This window comes from Phyllopteryx taeniolatus, chromosome 11 (genome assembly GCF_024500385.1).
Source record: "Phyllopteryx taeniolatus isolate TA_2022b chromosome 11, UOR_Ptae_1.2, whole genome shotgun sequence".
Classification (NCBI taxonomy): domain Eukaryota; kingdom Metazoa; phylum Chordata; class Actinopteri; order Syngnathiformes; family Syngnathidae; genus Phyllopteryx; species Phyllopteryx taeniolatus.
The window spans coordinates 10,068,218-10,081,105 of NC_084512.1; the positions used below are offsets into that span (position 1 = coordinate 10,068,218).

The 12,888-nt window shown below is 41.2% G+C and overlaps 1 protein-coding gene and 1 long non-coding RNA gene across 5 annotated transcripts in view; one reads left to right on the plus strand and one right to left on the minus strand.

Annotated features, from left to right (window-relative positions):
• ptk7b (protein tyrosine kinase 7b) overlaps nt 1–11,714 on the minus strand; it is a 100,495-nt gene extending 88,781 nt beyond the window's left edge. The window contains exons 1-2 of one of the 4 annotated variants that reach the window (XM_061790901.1): nt 11,093–11,710; nt 10,852–11,007 (exon numbers count right to left, since the gene is read on the minus strand). In XM_061790901.1, coding sequence (XP_061646885.1) covers nt 10,852–10,948 — 97 coding nt within the window. In that variant the 5' untranslated portion in view covers nt 10,949–11,007; nt 11,093–11,710. Of the gene's footprint in view, nt 1–10,851 lie in introns of all 4 variants that reach the window. The other 3 variants (XM_061790902.1, XM_061790903.1, XM_061790899.1) reach the window with 3 other exon arrangements.
• LOC133486166 (uncharacterized) overlaps nt 1–12,804 on the plus strand; it is a 15,009-nt gene extending 2,205 nt beyond the window's left edge. Inside the window, exons 2-3 of the long non-coding RNA XR_009790943.1 lie at nt 4,035–4,113; nt 11,719–12,804. This is a non-coding gene — a long non-coding RNA (uncharacterized LOC133486166). The remainder of the gene's footprint in view (nt 1–4,034; nt 4,114–11,718) is intronic.
• The last annotated feature ends 84 nt before the right edge of the window (nt 12,805–12,888 follow it).

Here is a 12,888-nt window from a genome sequence, read left to right on the forward strand (position 1 = left end):
GATCTTAGCTTTGTGGCTTTGTCTGAGTTCTCAGGCCAATGTGTTATGCGCGTCTGTAAGACGATGTTAAATGATAATATAAAAACACGCATCTATTTTATACCCTTTTTATTTTATGCTTTGCCAAGACAAAGCACCACAGTGTGAACTACGGAATATGTACAAGGCTGACTACACTTGCAGAATCCATGAAGAACAGATGAACAACCCATACAGTCACAAAGTAGTAGTCGTAGTCTGGAGCTTGTAGACAAAAGCTCTAGATCACATGCCGAGCATAGCTCAAGTTCCATCTGTGAAGAGGTTGTCTCGTTGGTTCGAGTTTGGATGACAATTTGCAGACAACAAGGCCAACGACAGGGAAACGTTATGAATGGTGAAAGTTGTTTTCATCGTCCAAATATAGGCCACATGGTGAGGAACTTGACATTAAGTGACCGATGTACTGTATATGAGTCTCAGCTTGTCTTGTTTCCTGAAACCAGTGACATTCCTTTTTGATTGACACTGTCAGATTGGTACTTATTTAACAATATGTATTTATTGTGGATTTATTTTGCAATAGTGTTGAACTCTGTACTGCATGGAAGTGTTTCTAATATTGGGGGAACCTTAATTTGCAATGTTACAGTTACAATTACAATTCTTCTTCTTCTTTTCCTTTCGGCTTGTCCCTTTAGGGGTCGCCACAGCGCGTCATCCTTTTCCATGTAAGCCTACCTCCTGCATCCTCCTCTCGAACACCAACTGCCCTCATGTCTTCCCTCACGACATCCATCAACCTTCTCTTTGGTCTTCCTCTAGCTCTCTTGCTTGGCAGCTCCCTCCTCATCATCGTTCTACCAATATACTCACTATTTCTCCTCTGGACGTGTCTAAACCATCGAAGTCTGCTCTCTCTAACTTTGTCTCCAAAACATCAAACCTTGGCTGTCCCTGTGATGAGCTAATTTCTAATTTTATCCAACCCGGTCACTCCGAGAGCGAACCTCAACATCTTCTTTTCTGCCACCTCCAGCTCTGCTTCGTGTTGTCTCTTCAGTGCCCCTGTCTCTAATCCGTACATCATGGCTGGCCCCACCACTGTTTTATAAACTTTGCCCTTCATCCTAGCAGAGACTCTTCTGTCACATAACACACCTGACACCTTCCTCCACCCATTCCAACCTGCTTGGACCCATTTCTTCACTTCCACACTCACCATTGCTCTGGACGGTTGACCCCAAGTATTTAAAGTCCCCCACCCTTGCTATCTCTTCTCCCTGTAGCCTCACTTTTCCCCCACCACCACTCTCATTCATGCACATATATTCTGTCTTACTTCAGCTAATCTTCATTCCTCTGCTTTCCAGTGCATGCCTCCATCTTTCTAACTGTTCCTCCACCTGCTCCCTGCTTTCATTGCAGATCACAATGTCATCTGCAAACGTCATGGTCCATGGGGATTCCAGCCTAACCTCATCTGTCAGCCTATCCATCACCAGTGCAAACAGGAAGGGGCTCAGGGCGGATCCCTGATGCAGTCCCACCTCCACCTTAAATTCGTCTGTCACACCTACAGCACACCTCACCACTGTTCTGCTGCCCTCGTACATGCCCTGTATTATTCTAACATACTTCTCTGCCACTCCAGACTTCCGCATGCAGTACCACAGTTCCTCTCTGGGTACTCTGTCATAGGCTTTCTCTAGATCTACAAAGACACAATGTAGCTCCTTCTCTGTACTTTTCCATCAACATCCTCAAGGCAAATAATGCATCTGTGGTACTCTTTCTAGGCATGAAACTATACTGTTGCTCGCAAATACTCACTGTCCTGAGTCTAGCCTCCATTACTCTTTCCCATAACTTTATTGTGTGGTTCATCAACTTTATTCCTCAATAGTTCCCACAGCTCTGCACATCACCCTTGTTCTTAAAAGTGGACACCAGCACACACTTCCTCTATTCCTCAGGCATTTTCTCACACGCTAGAATTCTATTGAACGAGCTGGTCAAAAACTCCACAGCCACCTCTCCTAGATGTTTCCATACCTCCACAGGAATGTCATCTGGACCAACTGCCTTTTCATTTTTCAGCCTCTTTAATGCCTTTCTAACTTCCCCTTTACTAATCATTGCCACTTCCTGGTCCACCACACTTGCCTCTTCTATTCTCCCTTCTCTCTCATTTTCCTCATTCATCAACTCCTCAAAGTATTCTTTCCATCTGTCCAGCACACTACTGGCACCAGTCAACATATTTCCATCTCTATCATTAATCACCCTAACCTGCTGCACATCCTTCCCATCCCTATCCCTCTGTCTGGCCAACCTGTATAGATCCTTTTCTCCTTCTTTAGTGCCCAACCTGGCATACATGTCATCATATGCCTCGTTTGGCCTTTGTCACCTCTACCTTTGCCCTATGTCACATCTACAGTTACAATTAAAATGAACTTTCCAATTATCGCTGGGGATACATTCCATACCCACCCGCAATTGGTGAAAATCTACAATATTGAGATCATAAAAAATAAATACAATCAAGTCTTACCACACCACACACTTTAAACACATTTAAACCTATTAAAACACACTTTTTAAATACATTGTGCTGTATATGTATTTAAAACATTTTAAGCATAACATTTCCATAAAATACTGTATATATTTTGTGTGTGTGTGTAGACGTGTGCCTTTAAGAGGCAGGGCCTGGTGGGGTGCCGTGTGACGATAGTGATTCTGAATGTGAGTGTCTGGGCATGAGCTGTGGCCACCAGCAGCTTCTGCATACGTGTGGTTAGTATTATGTTTTTGTTTTGTGTTTTACTGGCATTCAGCAACTGTGGAGTGGGGTTACAGGTTGGATGACTTCAGATTTTCCTTTTTAAGTTGACACCAATAGGATCAAACTTGAGTCGACATTGACTGGTCGTTGATTTTATTGGTATGTTTTTCAATAAACTACTCTAGCGCCTTCTCAGACAATGAAGAGAGGACGAGCAGTGGTTGAGCAACAACCTCTTTATTGAGATAAACAGTTACTGTCAGCCATAACCAAAAAAAACTTTAGTTTAAAACAATTTTAAAACAAAATAAAAAATAAAAAACTAATTAGTTGTCCGTTCAAAGGTCTGCCTTCCACCTCCAAACACGGGCGCCTTCTCCCCGGTTGCCCTTGTCACTGCCCTCGACTTGCTCAACCAAATTACATTCAGACATCTTGATGGCCTCCCAGACAGTCACAACTTATAGAACTCTAACACCAATTTACGTAGCAACTGCAGATTTGCTACAGCACTATATATATATTTTTTAAACTCACAGGAGAAGGTAATGCTTTAAAATAATCTATATTCACTGACAATGGAGAGCTTTTACACCGAATATACGCAGAACAGCAATTACATTAACTACAAGCAGCAACTCTGCGGTTATATTATATATAACATGGATTATGATGGGTACAGAGCTGCCAACCTATAAAAATTCACTTCTAGAACAATTTGTCCAAATCTGTCTGACCACAGTTTGAAATTTTTGTCAAGAATATTTCCATGTCCCAGTCATAATCATTAATATTAATCAATTATGGCTTCAATATTTGTCATTTTAATGTTTTTATTACATCAACCTTGTAATGGTGGATGCAGTTGCAGCCTAAATCAAAGTACTGGTATATGAGATTTTGACGTTCCATCATCAAAAAGGAGGAATTCACCTTTGCCAATTCCGTTTTAAACCCTGGTAACAAAACAAAAAAAGTCTATTCAGATCTCAAACTTCAAAATTAAAAGTCAGCAATGTTTTTGCTTTGGTTTTTCTTGTTTTTTTTTGTTTTGGTGGGGGGGGGGGGGGGGGGGGTGTCAATAAAATAGCATGCACCAAGCAGCTGTTCTATGTGGACGCACTGGTAATGTCAGACGATGGATTGTATTTATTTCCCCCCCCCCCAATATACGGAACAATTAGTGTTACGTCTGTAATGAGTCAACGTTCAGTGATGTCGGTAACAAAATACGGACGTTCCATAACATTTGGCATCTCTGTAGGTATGATTGATGAGCAGTGCTGTGGCGCAAAAGTGGTTCCCAACTCTCTGTGCTGCATCAATAGACTTCACCACATCAGGTAAGACTAAATCAGACTTTAGTGCCAACGAAAGCATGTGCCCAGTTAAAGACAGCAAACCGTAACTGTGCAACTGATCCCATTTTTGGTCAAATATCTCCACACGCTTAATGTGCCGTTGCATGTTTGCCGCACTGAACCACGACCCCCCTCCCCACCCCCACCCCTCAGCTGTTGCTTTCTGCTACGTGTCCAAGTTGTTAATGCCAAAAACACATGACGACCAATTAGTCGACTTCAAGCTTGAAACATCTTTGCCAAGTTATAAAATCGACTTGTCGAAGAGTATGTTCAACCCCTAGTAGGATATTACATATATATTTAGCATACTATTACAACCCATAAAAAAAACAAATCAGATAAATCTGTAAAATGAAGGGGCGTGAATGGTGAAACGCCATATAGCTGGGGAACACTAAAATTAAAAAATACAACACCAATTCCAATGAAGTTGGGACGTTGTGTTAAACAAATATAAACAGAATACAAAGATTTGCAAATCATGTTCAACCTATATTTAAATACACTACAAAGACAAGAATATAATGCTCAAACTGACAAACTTTATTGTTTTTAGCAAATAATCATTCACTTAGAATTTTATAGCTGCAACAGATTCCCAAAAAAACTGGGACAGGGTCATGTTTACCACTGTGTTACATCACATTTTCTTTTAACATCATTCAATAAACGTTTGGGAACTGAGTACACTAATTGTTGATGCTTTGTAGGTGGAATTCTTTCCCATTCTTGCTTGATGTACAGATTCAGCTGTTCAACAGTCCGGGGTCTCCGTTGTTGTATTTTACACTTCATAATGCGCCACACATTTTCAATGGGAGACAGGTCTGGACTGCAGGCAGGCCAGTCTAGTATCCGCACTCTTTTACTACGAAGCCACGCTGTTGTAATACGTGCAGAATTCAATATCGTACTACTCGCTTGAAGTCTCGGTGCCCTTTGCACAATGGTCATTGCACCGGACTATTGTAATATTAGTCATTCGAACTGCTCTAAGTGCTAGAGGACTCTGCATCTTTTTGCACAATTGTCAAAAAAATAAATAAATAAATGTACCGGCATTACCAGATAACTAGCAACCCTTTATTGCTCAGTGACTGTTTTTCTCAATTTCTTTATGTCTCAAAAGTGTTCTCTGTCAATTGACTGTCTGTTGTTGTACTAGAGCGGCTCTAATTACCGGAGTCAAATTCCTTGTGTGTTTTTTGGACATACTTGGCAATAAAGATGATTCTGATTCTGATGTGGTTTGGCATTGTCTTGCTGAAATAAGCAGGGGCGTCCATGAAAAAGACGTTGCTTGGATGGCAGCATATGTTTCTCCAAAACCTGTATAGACCTTTCAGCATTAATGGTGCCTTCACAGATGTGTAAGTTAGCCATGCCATTGGTACTAACACAGCCCCATACCATCACAGATGCTGGCTTTTGAACTTTGTGTCCATAACAGTCTAGATGGTTCTTTTCCTCTTTGGACACGACATCCACAATTTCCCAAAACAATTTGAAATGTGGACTCGTCGGACCACAGAACACTTTTCCACTTTGCATCAGTCCATCTTAGATGAGCTCGGGCCCAGAGAAGCCGGCGGCGTTTCTGGGTGTTGTTGATAAAAGGCTTTTGCTTTGTATAGTAGAGTTTCAAGTTGCACTTACAGATGTAGCGCCAAACCGTATTTACTGATATTGGTTTTCTGAAGTGTTCTTAAGCCCATGTCCTTTAAACATTGATGTCGGTTTTTTAAACTGTTCGACTATTTTCTCACGCACTGGTTCACAAAAAGTTGAAACCTTGCCCCATCTTTGCTTGTGAATGATTGAGCAAGTCAGGGAAGCTCCTATTATACCCAATCATGGCACCCACCTGTTCCCAATTAGCCTGTTCACCTGTGGGATGTTCCAAACAGGTGTTTGATGAGCATTCCTCAACTTTCTCAGTCTTTTATGGCACCTGTCCCAGCTTTTTTGGACCGTGTTGCAGCCATAAAATTCTAAGTTAATGATTATTTGCTAAAAACAATAAAGTTTGTCAGTTTGAGCATTAAATATCTTGTCTTTGTAGTGTATTCAATTAAATATAGGTTGAACATGATTTGCAAATCATTGTATTCTGTTTTTATTTATGTTTGTTTAACACAACGTCCCAACTTCATTGGAACTGGGGTTGTACATTCTTGACTTTTAAGAACTTTAGTTGACATTATTTCTTTTGTAAAAAAATAAACTGTTTAGAATGAGATCGTTTGTGTTGGCAGTATGAAGAAGAATATTTTAAGACTTTGCTTAGTTACGAAACTGCAACAAAACAGATGAATCATGGCTGCAAAGAATTTGAAATGGTGGAGAACAGCTAGAACAAACCAAATAAATAAATAAGGCAGAGCACATTAAACAACACTACAAAGTCGGCTGAGGTGTAGGGTACAAGTCAGACAGGAGACAAAGCTGCAAGCAGGCACTGAGTCAATAAACAACAGAGATCCTTCCAGACAAGACCGGCAACAACAGAGCCAAAGAGACTCGTAACCGCATAGGAAGGAGAGCTCTACAAGGCCCGACTCTAATCACCACCAAAGGATCCAGAGCCAGCACAAAATCCAGCGCCAGCACGCACACTTTCTCATACACCCACATGGGTCATTAGGTGCAGTAAGCATCATTTAAAGTGAGCTGCTTGGTCGTTGCAGTCATTTTGTCGGATTTTGTTACCCACAGAGAGCAAAAGCCATCATGAACTGAGGATTTCATCACCACAGATATTTGATCTTAAGAAATGTGCCAGAAAATTGTACAGCTTCAAAAGGTCCAGCAACGCACATACACGCATACACTCTTTTTATTAGTCCACCAACTTTGAAGAAGGAAGGAAATAGCTCCAAAAAGCACTGACTTTTTATTATAGGGGTGCGAGAACAAAAATCATCAGGCCATAAAGAGGCAAACTTGGCCCTTTGAATCCAAATGTTTGCCTTGCTGTGAGGGGGTCGTGTCATTCTAAACAACCTTTTTGAGCATAAAATTAAGACTAGATGCGAGCATGAGTATAACATAGCCACCCGTTCAAACTTGGGTTCAAATGGAGGCATGTTTGATTAAATGTTGAGGAGACACACTGTGCCTTTTAGACTCCATTACTCCTTTAAAAGAAATTCATTTAACCAAGCTCCACATCCTTAAACACGGAGGACCTGGATTGATTTCAAGGTCGCAGACTGGAGGGAAGTGGACAGCAAACGAGAAGACATGCACGCATCAGTTTCTAAATGACAAGAAACCCCAATCTGAGCAAGCGGGCCATCATGATTGGGGTGGGTGCAAGAGGATCTTCCCCTGGGAGCGAGTCCATCATAATGGGCTGAGTGCACGCTGCACATATAAACAGTGTGGAAAAAAAAGTAGACTCTTGAGTTCAAAAAGGCTTCATCAAAGCCCGAATAAACCCTTCTGAAAAATGACCAGAAACGATAGCCGCCGAAGACCTTCAGAATTCCTCCCCCAGCCTCACATTCCGTGCAAACGAAAAACATTGTGATATGCACAACGAGGTCTTATTATTCACGTCTATTCAGCTGGTTCTTTCTCTTCCAAGCTCCGTTTTGTTGTCACGCTTAGGTCCTCAAGTGGAACTCGCCCGCCTTACTAGAATGCTGATCCCTGCCTCGGATAAAGCACAACTATTTATCAAGTTCCATTTTTGAATGCATGTTGACGACAATACCCCTTTTAGGTCAAGGTATTCCACAATTCCGTGACCAGGACAGAGTTGTGAAGTTTAACAGGTGACACACACGTCTCCCGCCCTGTCGTACTGAAAGACGTATTTCATACTTGTATATACTTCCACCAGATGCTGGAGCTGATGCTAGCCCGTCACACATCTAATTATCAATATCGCACTTCTGCGTAATAAGCAAAGGCAGATAAATTCCAGATCTTCTGTTACAGCTCTGGCGTGTCAATGTCGCAAGATCTTTGTATAAAAGACGTTATATCGTGTGTTCACTTGGAGCAAACTGAGCAAATCTTCCCCCGTTTACTAGGATGCAGGGAGATAATTCAAAGTGGAGGCTCTGGCACACTAGTTCACAAAAATATGTGAATATGGTTGGAAAATTTGATTTTAAAAAAGATACCATGAGGAGGAGTGCAGGAGTAATGGTGAAAAAAGGAGAAGCTGTGCATTAAAAAGCATGAACAGCAACATCAATTGGCTTTCATAGGTTGTGAAAGCTACATTAACAGCACCATGTTCCCAACCAAATAAACATATAAAAAGGTGAAAGAAAGTAAAACAAGAGTACAGAGAACCCATAATTATCATTGGGTATGCGTTTCAGAACCACCCGCTATATGTGAAACTCCACGATGGCGCAACCATAAAAAACATTTTCCTCCCACATGCTTCAAACACACTTAAACCTATTAAAAACACACTTTTTAAAGTATTCCATAGTGCCTGTTGTCACGCTCTTGCTGTCAACAAATTATATTACATCACCATGAGGAAACAAAAATCAGACTTCCACAATTCTCCAAATAAGAAGTTTGTCACTCACAGCTGAAGTTTACTGTAAAACTGACACATAAAACAAAACATAATCATTGTATATTCAAGCACAAAAATATTCAACCCAACCATGTACGGTATAATAGCAAAACTCTACTAGCATGATGCTAATGCTGTTAATGCAAAATGCCATAGACAGGCTAATGGAAATTAGCATCAATGTTAAGGTAATTATAAACCTTCAAACAACTGCAACTTTAAAACACACAGAGTAGCAACAAACAGCATAGAATTATTCACAGGCATATCTTTTCTCTGCTCTTTGCTAACAGCGACTACTGCTGGAGTTTCGGGGGACCTTCTCCGCCTCTTCTTCTATTATGCTTTATGTCTTCCAGTCGATCTCAGTGCTGCCCGGCAGTTTGTGGCACAATGTAGTACTACATTGAAGGAACGCAATTTTTAATTCAGACTTACCTGTACAGCACACTGCTAAAACCCATTAAAATAAACACATCTGTTATTTACCGGGGGTTCAGTGTATTCTTGAAAAAGTAAGAATTGACAAAGACCAAGGAAACAACTCCTTCCTGTGTGTAGACCACACAACACACTACATGCGTTCTGTGGACAATGATGATGCCATTTCTGCTCCCACATTTTTTTATTATATATTTTTTTTAAGTAGGACATTCCTAAAGTGGGCAAAAGCCCCCCTGGCTGTCATGACAGTACCTGGCTTGGCTCTATTCATGCATCTTGTAAACAGCCAGCGGCTCCCCCGCTACCCCGCACACAGAGCTCACATTCATCTCAAAGTGGGCACCCTGAGGAGGTTGGAGGGGGGCGACAGGCATACTTTAACTTAAGAGGACACTCAGCCATTTTGACGACGCCTAATGCAAATACAACATTTGATGCGCCATGTTGTGCAGGGGTTGCGGGGTTCTGTTAAAAGTGACCATTTTGACACATAAAGCATTTGATGGGCAAAATGATGTATTATTGTGATTGTTGTTACTTTTTTTTATCACAAGCAAGCAAGCCACGCATCAAAGCCAGACCTGCATTATGAATGGCACCCATAAAGACTGAGCGGCATTTCCATCAAGCATATACTGAATATGATCAGGAGAAATGGCGTCTCCAGTGTGTTGTGAGAGCACGGAAAGAAAAACAAGAATACATTTAAGTCACTGAGAGGCTGCGCTCAGTGATGCGTGGAAGCCTGCTCGCATCCTGCAATTCCTTGCTTACAATTGGAACTGTACAAATATCAAGTCCAACTGAGTGACCAGAGCCTCTTCCACTTTCTTCTACCTGAGATGGCGTGTTCTCTGAAGCACACACAAAAAGAATTGCAAGATAATCCACCATTTTCATGGCACAAGTGTGGATTCACTTCCGGAATGGGGGTAACAAAACCTTCCCTGAATGTCCCCCAAGTAATTATAGTAGAATTTGTTTTAAATTGGAGGCAAATTATTGATTTATGAAACTGCAAAATATGCCAGCTCCATTCTTGGATGTATTAGTTTTGCAGAGTTGCTAAAATTTAGGTGGTTTTACAAATGAGCCAACCTTCTGTCTACTGTAACAGGAGTGTTTACCCACAAACAGCTCCTGTGAAAATCAGCAAGTAACTGACGACCCCTGAAAAGGTTTAGAATGGAATAGCTTTGCGATCTTACAGGCAATGATAAACCTTTGACAAAACATATTACTTGAAGCTCCGAAATCAACTTCAACAAAGTTCCTTGGCACCAAATGCCACTTAAGCAATACTGTTATTTGAGACAGGACACTGGCCTGAGTGCAAAAAAAACAATGGCAACCGGGGGGCGGGGGGGTTCAGCAAATAAAGGAGAAGAGCAAATAAATTAATCTGTGAGTAGCAAATCCCGCGTGAACATTTATCACCGTAAAGCAGTGATTCCTAACAAGTTTGTCGTAGCACATTAGAGCAATTTCACTTCACTCATTGGTTCGAATTTAGTACCCCAAAAAATATATCTATGCCGGTGACGTATACTGAGAGGAAGAAAAATTGAAATTTTATTTAATTTATTTATTTATTTTATATATCGACTCAATTAAGATTGGGAAACAGTGCTTTTAAGTACCTAGAGAGAAAATATCGTGCTACTGTATTATTAATGCATGTTAGCCTGTGAATGAATTCTACAGTGGTATTGAGTTACTGTACTAACCTAGTAAGCAGATGACACCGACGGCGTACAGCGGGTCCATTCGAAGTCTTCTCCCGCCGTGTGCGCCTCGATTCTCGGCCTCCGTTGTTAGATCCATGTCCTGGTCGCGGAGCTCGGCAGCTCCACGGTGCTTCTCTCCAGAGCCGCAAAGCGTGACTGGGGGCGCGTCAGAGGGATCCGTTCGTGTCAAATGGCCGCCGTTACCTACGGAGGTCGCCGTGAGATCCGGTTTGGAGCTCACCTGGTCGTTGAGGGTCACTAGAGGGAACAAGGCATGTGGGGACGGGCCGCTCGCTTCCCAGGCCGGACAGACGGTCAACACTCGGAACGAACTCGACAGAAGACGCGCCGAAAGTTTGTTAAGCGAACCTAAAAACTCCTAGCAACGGAGAGTGGATGTAAATTCAGGCCGTGGTGTTTCATTACAGCCCGGTTGTGTGCGGTTTCCTCCTGCCGTACTCCAGAGGCGCCGACCACCGAGTCGCTGGAGTCTTCACGGAGAGGGAGTTTGTTTGGCTTCCCTACGCGGTGTTTCCAAGTTGCCTTCCTCCCACTCGCCTCAATGCGTTTGTAAAAGTATGTCAACGTGAAAAGGAGTAATACAATCCCGGTCCTGCTTGGATTTTCAAAATAAACGATCGACTACACTCGGGTTTTGAGCATCTACTGTATGTAGTATTAACGTGACTAAAACTTCAGCTCACCAAAGTTAATCAATGTCCAAATGTTAATCATTTTACCCAAATGTAACTTTTTTTTTTTTTTTTTTTTGCCAAAACACCTTATTTTGAAATAAATGCATAAATCACTCACACGTTTTGAGATTTTTTATGATTACGTGAAACGATGTCTTTTCTGACACAACAGCTTCCGATACTGGCGCTGGAAAAAAAGGACAACATCGCCACCTGCTGGTTCATCTGCCTACTTACAGCAATTCTGGAAATATATGGCCCGCGGTTTATGTACGGCCCTTCATCATCATTTGGCCGAAAAATATTAATTACAAATTTATCTTCATTCATCTATTTATGCCAGCAACATATAGTGATTACATACTCTTCTCTGAGATGGCAGACGGTACAACCAGTCTATCCACCTGCTTCCATTCAACAGAGTAAGTCATCGTTTCCTAAAAGTATATAAGCAGTGTATTCAATTAAACAGGCCCAAATTTCACACTTCTGAGTAAATTCAAAGTACGTCATCGTTATTTTAGCGCTAATAATTTTTGTGACATTTTTGCTCGGTGGGGTGCTTTCAGTTTTCTGATATACTGTAAAATGGGGGCCTTTACGCAAAAAAAAAAAAAAGTGTCGGAAACACTTGTCCAGGCCTCTGAGCATTTTCAAAGGTTCTGTAATATTTTTTGCCGTTTTTTTTAACCCTAAAATTGGTTAGTTTAAATGTATTAATTAATTTATGTTGTATTCATTCATCTAACTAAATACTGTAATTTGTTAATTAATTATTATTAATTAATTATTTTATCTAAGGCTATTTTACATGCAAATTGAAACGTTTTTTTTTATCCCCATCTACAAATGACCTGGGCCATCAGTCCATTAAAAAAAAAAAAATCAAGTGTCCCTTGCGTACTGAAGTTCGTCTACTCCTGATCTACATTATTCAGACATTATTTGCATCTATCCATTGGGTGCAGCCCGGACTGGTCGCCTGTCCATCCCAGTGTAAACATTTACACCTATGGACAATTTAGTCTTAAACAAACCTAAAATGCATATTTTTGAAATGTGGCAGGAAGTCGGAGTACCCGGAGAAAACCCACACATGCATGCATGTAAACTCCAAGATTCGAGCCCAGCACCTCTCGACTGTCTGTGAGGCCGATGTGCTCACCAGTCACTACTCTAGCACTGTGCTGCTATGCATGTCAATTTTTCTTATTATATCTGTCTGTTTCACTGACTATTGTATTTTCTTTAACCTAAGAATATCAAAAATGTAGACTATGTGTGCATTTTTTTTGTTTCGTTTCATTTTCAAGTACAGTACTGTATTTCCCTCTATTTTAGT